Below are 7,529 nucleotides of genomic sequence, written 5' to 3' on the forward strand. Positions count from 1 at the left end.
GACCACTCCTGTGTCTTCAGATTCACTCCCACCAAGATGTTTTACATATTTTAATTAAAGTCCCGCCCTGGGCTGGCAGAGCCGCTGCTGGATGGCTCCCTTCCGAGCCGCAGGGCTGCCTCGGTGTGAAGCGGCGCCCGACCGCGCTCCTGCTCTGGAGAATGCCTGGGCTCCCACCCCCGGGGGCGGGTCGGCTCAGGCTCCAGCCGGGGAGAAGGGGGCTCGGCGGGCGGCGGGCGGCGGGCAGGTGGCAGGCGCATCCGGGGGTGGCCAAGGCGGGCGCTCCGGGATGGGGGAAGGGTTCCAGTAGGAAATGGCACAGACAGTTTCTGAGGACCAGCTGGCCGGCGGGCTGTGGATGATCCGACTCTTGCAGACACACGGCCCCGCGGATACTCCTTATCAGTGTCAAATTATGACAAATGGCGATGGGTAACGGTTGCTGGGTGGCAGGGGCCACGTCTCAGAGGGAAGCAGGTATTTTTAGCACCGCGCCTTGGGGCTCTGGCTCCAGGTCAGTTAATCACCGGGAACAGCACTGAGTCTGGTTCTTCACCGCGGGCCCCACCCCCAGCCCAGCTCCGTCCCCATTCCCCAGACTGGAACAGCAGCTGCCAGGCAGGGAGGCAGGCACAGCCACAGTAGCCCTTGGCGGCCCTGGTGCTGCACGGGGGACACTGGGGGTACCACCCCATGTCTCTCCACGGCGGGGCCCCCGCACCTCCCCTCCCCTCCTCCTCCTCGTGGCCCCCACTCACCCAGGCCTTCTAAATTCCTCCAGCCCTTTCCTGCCTGCAAGCCTTCCCACTTGTGCTTCCATTCCGAATGTGACTCCCAGGCATATTCCCCTGCTGTCTCACCCCAAATGCCCGCCCTCCCAAAGGCCCTGCCTGAACGCCCCTGGCCCCAGGCTCTCGGTCACCCTGCCCTGTTTCCTTGCTTCTGAGCACTTAGCACCAGCCCAAATCACCTTATTTCTTGATTGCTTCACTTTATTGTCTGTCTCCTTCCACTGAAACGCCAGCGGCTTGAGAACAGGGGTCTTCTCTCTCTTGTTTGCTGACTCAGTGTACCCAGGGCCGGTACTCAGCGAATGTCACCGAATACGCGCCTGGATGGATGGATGAATGGAAGGCGGGCCAGGTGGCTGGGGCGGGGGGTGGGGGGGGTGGGGTGGGGGTGGATGGACAGACACGGGGAAGATCCTCTATAGGATTTAAAATGCACCGTGTCAAGATTGCTATTGTTGATAGGGGCACATCTGGGGAGACGCTGGCTGGGTAGCCGCATCCTCACCCAGGCCAGCTGCCGCTGACAGAGGCCCAGGCCCAGGGGATTCTGGGAAAAGAATGTTCTGGATAGGGCCAACAGCTGTTCTCTCTGCTTTAGAAATGTCCAACCACATGGTTTTCAGTGTTTGTGAGAGATTGCTCTAATTTTTTCTTTTTTTTTTTTTCCGTAACTTTTTCTTGGGATGGGGAGAGATAGACCGGTTTTCAGGAATTCCTAGAAGACTGTTTCTCTACTCCGCCTGAAAGCTGACATTAGTAATTCATTTGGGGGAATTAAGCATGGGCCTTCTGCTGTTTCCTCTGCAAATATAACTATCCTCTGCAGAAGCCCCAGTTGGTTGCCTATTCTCCCCATCTCGCTTGGGCACAGAACCCCAGTGTAGTCCTTGTATTTGGAAGCAGGTGCTTCAGGGAGGCGAGGCCCAGACCCAGCCCAGGAGGGGAACTGTGATTAGTGTGAGCTATCTGCAGGACCTCCAACCCCCAGCCAGTGCTTGGGTTAGGAATGGGGCTCTGAGGAGCTTTGGAGGGTTTCCCTCACTTTTAAAAAGACATACATGAGGAGCACCTGGGTGGTGCAGTTGGTTAAGCATCCAACTCTTGGTTTTAGCTCAGGGTGTGATCTCACGGTCATGAGATCAAGCCCCACGTTGGGCTCTGCGCTCAGTGCAGAGTCTGCTTGAGACTCTCTCCTTCTCCCTCTGCCCCTCATGCTTGTACTCTCTCTCTTTCTCTAAAGTAAATAAATTAAAAAATAAATAAAGACATACGAGGGGACCTGGGTGGCTCAGTTGGTTAAGCGTCTGCCTTCTGCTCAGTCAAGATCCGGGGTCCTGGGATTGAGCCCGCCCCGCGTCAGGCTCCCTGCTCAGTGGGGAGCCTACTTCTCCCTCTACCATTCCCCTCTACTTGTGCTCTCTCTCTTTCTCTCGCTAAAAAGAAAGAAAGAAAGAGACATATGTGAAGGAGTGCGCCTGTGTTGTGTCCCTTTTCTTGAGCCCAAAAGGATCAAGGTTTATTTCACACACAGAGGCAGAAGCATGGGAGGGCATGCATGGCAGAAGCTGGGGAAGGTGGTTTCCATTCTCCAGGGGTGGGCAGGGACCAGCAGGAATGTGCTCCGATCCAGGGGTGCCCAACCCTGGACCTCCTAAAACATGCCCACTCCTGAGCCCCTACCCATTCAGGTTGTCTGATTCTCAGGGGGTGGGGTCTGGATCTCTGTGGGGTTGATTCCCCCTGCCCCCCATCTCCCCAGTTTTTGGAGATGTGGGGAGCCTGTGAGCTGCAGAAACAGGCCAGGGGCAGGGAAACCCTCTTGACAGTGGGCTGGAAATGCCTTGCCAGAGATGCTAGAAGCCCTTGCCCTTGCCATCCTGAAGGAGCCAAATCGATCTGCCTCCTTCCTTTCCTGGGACTGGAAGGAAATTTGTGAGGAAAGCACAGCCCTGGATGATAGAACTTCGGGGGGAGAACATTCAGAGTGTGTGCACATGGGGTCGTCCCTGCTGAGGACTCTCCGAAGGTTCGGGAGGCCACCGAGCCTGGGGTCTCCTGTGGGCAGAATGCTCGTTCTCCCTCAACCTCTGCTGAGGCTCGTGTGGAAGTGGTCCTCCCAGGCTGGTTCCGAGGAGCAATGAACTGAAAGCTCCTTAAAGAGCACCAGGGAGATTAGAGACTGCCATTCTTTCTTAACTTTTGCTACTTTTTTTCCATAGTTCTGGTTATGACTTCCACCATTCCCTTTGGGGGACGGAGATAAAGAGGCAGAGAATCCGAATCAGAGAGAGAGAGAGAGAAAGAGGCACAAACAGAAAAGACACTAAAAAATGACAGAAACCAGAAGACAGACACACGTTCTTTCTTTCACTGATTAAAAAAAAAATACTCATCGAGAACCTACTATGTGCGGGGCCTGCACACACACCCCTAACGAGTACACCACAAGCCAGAAGCCTGTGTACACCATCTCCCCAGGCCCCCCGCCCGGCTGGATTTTAGGCAGAATAAAGGGCATGCTGTTCCCGCTCAGGCCAGTAGGTGGCGCCATGTCAGAGGGAAAGCTAGGGGAGTCTTTGGCGTTGATAGCCACCTACAAACATAAATTCTATTTCATCTAGTTTTCTGAGTGCCATTATGTGCAGGGCATCAGGCAGGACACTCGCGGGTACATAGGATGAGAAATGCTGCTCCTTGTCCTCATGGAATTTACTGTGCCATCAGGGTCTGGAAGGACAAGATCCCAGGTCACAAAAAAAGGGGGAAGGCGGTGAGTGCCTCAGGAACAGTTCAAAGGAAGAGCTGCGTGGATCTTAGAACTAGAGACTGCAGACAAGCTATCTCCCACCTGCTCACATTGTACCAGAGGGAACAGAGAAGGGAGGTAGGTGACTGACCCGTGGTCCTACGCCAATTTTATACTCCCGATCTCCTGACTCCTGCAGCTGTCCTCTTCTCGCCAAACATTGTCTCAATAATTAGAGCTGCTGCCCCATCCTGAGATTCAAAATTCTGCCTTAGTTTAGCCATTACCTCCCTACAAAATGCCTTCTCTGATGCCTCCTGCGGGGCACTCCACTAGGTCAGTGCTCATCCAGGGACAGTAGCTGTCCTCATCAGGGGTCATGTGGGGCTGGGGTCAGCTCGCACCGCTCAGGAGAGCTGGCTGTGTGCACTTCTACCCAGAGACGTCATGTGGGTAGCTCAAAAACAGCCATGGTGGGAGTATTCACACCATGGAAATCGCCAACAACTATAAATCAGAGCCTTCTCCGTCCCCCCCATTGTCCAGGGAGCTGCACACCACCGAATTAGCGTCCCTGCTTTATGGAGGAGGTGAGGTCATCTGCCAAAGAGACACAGCTTTTAGGTGGTGGAGCTGAGACCTCGCCCAGGCCGTTTGGTCCTGGGGTGCTCAGCTTAGGGCAAAGTCAACAGAATCCAGAGCCACTTGGATGCAGAGGGGTCTAGGCTGATCCCTGGTTTCTCATGTGGGTGCTACCCCACGCTGGCGTCATTGGTTTAATGTCACTATTGGAACAAGAAGCAGTTTGGGCAAAATGATAACTAGTCCAGCTTTGGATAGATTGGATTTGAGGCACGGTGTGGGAGAGATGCTCACACTTGGAGGCCAGGAGAGAAGTCTGCTCAGGACATTGAGATAGGCAGGAGAGAGGTCTGTTCTTGACTAAACTGACATAACCTAGCTAGAAACGTTTTCCTTTCTTAGAGTATTCAGGTAAGAAGTGCGAGGTTCACCCTTCCGTATGTTTTTTTCTTATCTGTGTCGACATTCAGGCATGACCCGGCAGGGCAGGAGTGGGCACCAGGCCCTCTTGCTCACATTTGCTCCCTGGTCAAGGTGCAGAGTGAGCACTCGGTACTTGCTGAATAAATGAGTGATGGGATTTCACCCTCAGCACTGCTGTGGACCACACATCAAAACCTACGTACATGCCTTATAACTTCTAAGATTATCTAGAATGCTGGCATTGTTATAAGAGTGTGGATTTGGGGGATGCCCAGGGAGGGGGGCTCAGTCGGTTAAACGTTTGCCTTCGGCTCAGGTCATGATCCCAGGGTCCTGGGATCGAGCCCCGCATCGGGCTCCCTGCTCGGCGGGGGGCCTGTTTCTCTCTCTGCCCTCCACTCCCCCTGCTTGTGCTCTCTCAATCTCTCTCTCACAAATAAATAAATCAATAAAAAGCTTAACAACAACAAAAAAAAGAGTATGGATTTGGAATCAGAAATTACTTTCCTTTCTTTTTCTTGTTAGCATTTTTAGAGCTAGAAGTGAGCTTAGGCATCATCTCTTACAATGTCCCCATGGAATTTCTTGTGCCACGGGGATCTGGAAGGACAAGGTCCTAGGTCAGGAAAACAGGGTGAAGGCAGTTCCTGCTTCAGGAGAGGTTTCAAGGAAAGGCTGTGCAGATCTTAGGACGTCCGAGGTGGCCAAGGAGTCAGTTTCCCTGTGAGGAGCCGAGGCCCAGAGACCGGGTATGGGAGAGCACCCACTCCTCGCTCACTGGCCGGGCCTGCCTTGCGCTGGCCCGTTTACTGCCCCGCTCTGGGCCTCGGTTCGTCCCTCCTGTAAAAGGAGAGACTGGTGCTCTGGTTCTGGGAGGGGGATGAGTCGATGAAAATCCATATAACAGAAAGACAGTTTGGGTAGATGAGCAGACGGAGCCCTGGATAACCAACCAGGGAGGCTACAATATGCAAATGAATGGATTGCGGCTTTCCTCCTGGTTGGCTGAAGGGGCCCCGATGTCACAATGTGTGGGGTTTCTCCACTCCAAAGGATTGTGTCTCTAGGCCCCCCCCCCCAAATAAATAAATAAATAAATTCACGGACCAGACGGGTCTCTTAGCTCCCTCTCTTTGTCCAAACGGGGAAGAGAAACGATGGAACCGCTTTACCACGCTGGGTCCATCCTCATGAAGGTGAACACCTTACAAGGGAAGAAGATGGTGGAGCGCGGCCTCCAGTCCGGAGACTTTTCCCTCCCTCAGTCCTGGTCTTCCTGCCTCCTGCCGCCGGCTGACCTGGACAGCCTGCAGCAGAAGGTGGCCGGGGTACAACGGGAGCTGGAGGACTTTAAGAAGGAGGCACTGAAGGCCATCCACTACCTGGAGGACGCCTTCTGCGAGATGAACGGGGAGCTGGCGCAGCAAGGGGAGCAGGCGGCCCGCGTGAAGCAGCGGCTGAGGGAGGAGGAGGACCGGGGCGTGGTGCGCAATAAGGTCCTCACCTTCCTGCTGCCCCGCGAGAAGCAGCTCCGGGAGCACTGCAAGCGGCTGGAGCGCATGCTGCTGGGCTCGGGCCGGGACGCGCTCGGTGCCCCCAGGAAGATCCAGGCAAACTGAGGCCTCCTCCCGCGCAAGCCCAGCTTCCCGCCGAGCAGCGAGTAGAAGACGGTTTTTTTTAAATGGAAGGACCAACCCTAAGTCCCTGTACATTTGCTCCCCCTTCCCCATGTCCACTGCTTTCCTTCTACCTCAATAACACCTTGCCGAGAGGCGAAAAGGCCCCAGTATGTTCTTGGGGTGAAGCTCCGTTTGGCCAGCATCACCACAGAAGGAGGCGCCCCAACCCTCCGTCTTTCAGACACCTGTAACTTTCACCGTTAACTGTTTCCCTGTTTGTAATGGTGATGTTGCTCAAAGGTATAACATGGTGTTTCTTTTGAATCTTCTTAAATCGATGTGTTGAACAGATTTGCCTTTCTTTTGATGACTTGAGGCTCTCCTGGTCGTGACTCGATGCGTGGTCCACTGAGGGGGGTCGATCTTTCGCCCGAGCCCCGAGCGGCCTCCGAGTACTGTACCTTTGTAGTTCAACTCCCCCGGCCCAGTGAGCTTTTCCGCCTGCTTTCCTTGTTAGACAGTTGTCATATCTCACTTGTCTTTGTTGACTTTGGCGCACCGGAACTTCCTCTGCACTTAGTCCGCCGTCTGGCCAAAGAGATCAGAGACTGAGCTCATTAGGGCTCAGATGGGTGGGGGTCGTAAGAGCTTAGTGCGCAGGTGCACTGAGCTGTGAGCCCCGTGAGGTGGGTTACAGAGCAGTGCGGTTGGTTTTCACGTCCGACCCACCGAGCGGGAACGGTAACGGTGCCCAGACGTTTATCAGGCCGTGTACACGCACCATCCCACCTACTGCTCCAGGCACCTTTGGGAGCAAGTGTTGCTTCCCCATTGTGCACAGGGCGCGGCTGACTGCAGTTCAAGTCCAGTGCCCTGTGCTCATCACCCTGCTGCCCCTTTGGAACCACATCAGGCTCTTCATGGACCTGCTCTCCTGGAGGGTTGAGACGGTCACAGAGGTGACTTGGGGTTTCCTTCATTGTCACTGTGCTTTTTATTTTCTATGAGACTCTGTTTCATCGAGTTGCATATCCTCTCTCTGGTCCCCCCCCCCGCCGCCCCACTGCCCCAAATGCTGCCGTGCAACAGGGATTCTCCCCTAAACAGCGGAAGCAAGGTGCCTGGAGGCCAGAGTCAGCACCTGAGCCAAGCTGGGCCTCTGTCCTCCCAGTCAGGGTCTCATAGCCCATGCCAGACCCTCTGACATTCTCCTTCAGCCCCATCTGCCCTCCTGTTTCATAGAATTTCTCCCAACAAGATTCGAACAACTGGAACCCCCATGCTGACCTTCACAAAAGGACCCCGTGACCCACTGCTGATTGCTATATCCATCCATCACCGTCCACCCTGGAGGGCTGCATCCCTATT

The 7,529-nt window shown here is 54.7% G+C and overlaps 1 protein-coding gene across 1 annotated transcript; it reads left to right on the forward strand.

The window, feature by feature from the left end:
- Positions 1 to 5,033: 5,033 nt before the first annotated feature.
- On the forward strand, positions 5,034 to 6,492 carry CCDC182 (coiled-coil domain containing 182). Its single transcript, XM_025851576.2, has one exon. It carries the CDS (start codon positions 5,700 to 5,702, stop codon positions 6,159 to 6,161), a length of 462 nt encoding a protein of 153 aa, XP_025707361.1. The 5' UTR covers positions 5,034 to 5,699; the 3' UTR covers positions 6,162 to 6,492.
- The last annotated feature ends 1,037 nt before the right edge of the window (positions 6,493 to 7,529 follow it).

This window comes from Callorhinus ursinus, unplaced genomic scaffold (genome assembly GCF_003265705.2).
Source record: "Callorhinus ursinus isolate GAN/ISIS: 27379988/994484 unplaced genomic scaffold, GSC_fseal_2.0 scaffold34, whole genome shotgun sequence".
NCBI classification, from domain to species: Eukaryota; Metazoa; Chordata; class Mammalia; order Carnivora; family Otariidae; genus Callorhinus; species Callorhinus ursinus.

What these genes read in the sequence shown, in the direction of transcription:
- CCDC182 (XM_025851576.2), top strand. Translation starts at nt 5,700, where the DNA reads ATGGAACCGCTTTACCACGCTGGGTCCATCCTCATGAAGGTGAACACC.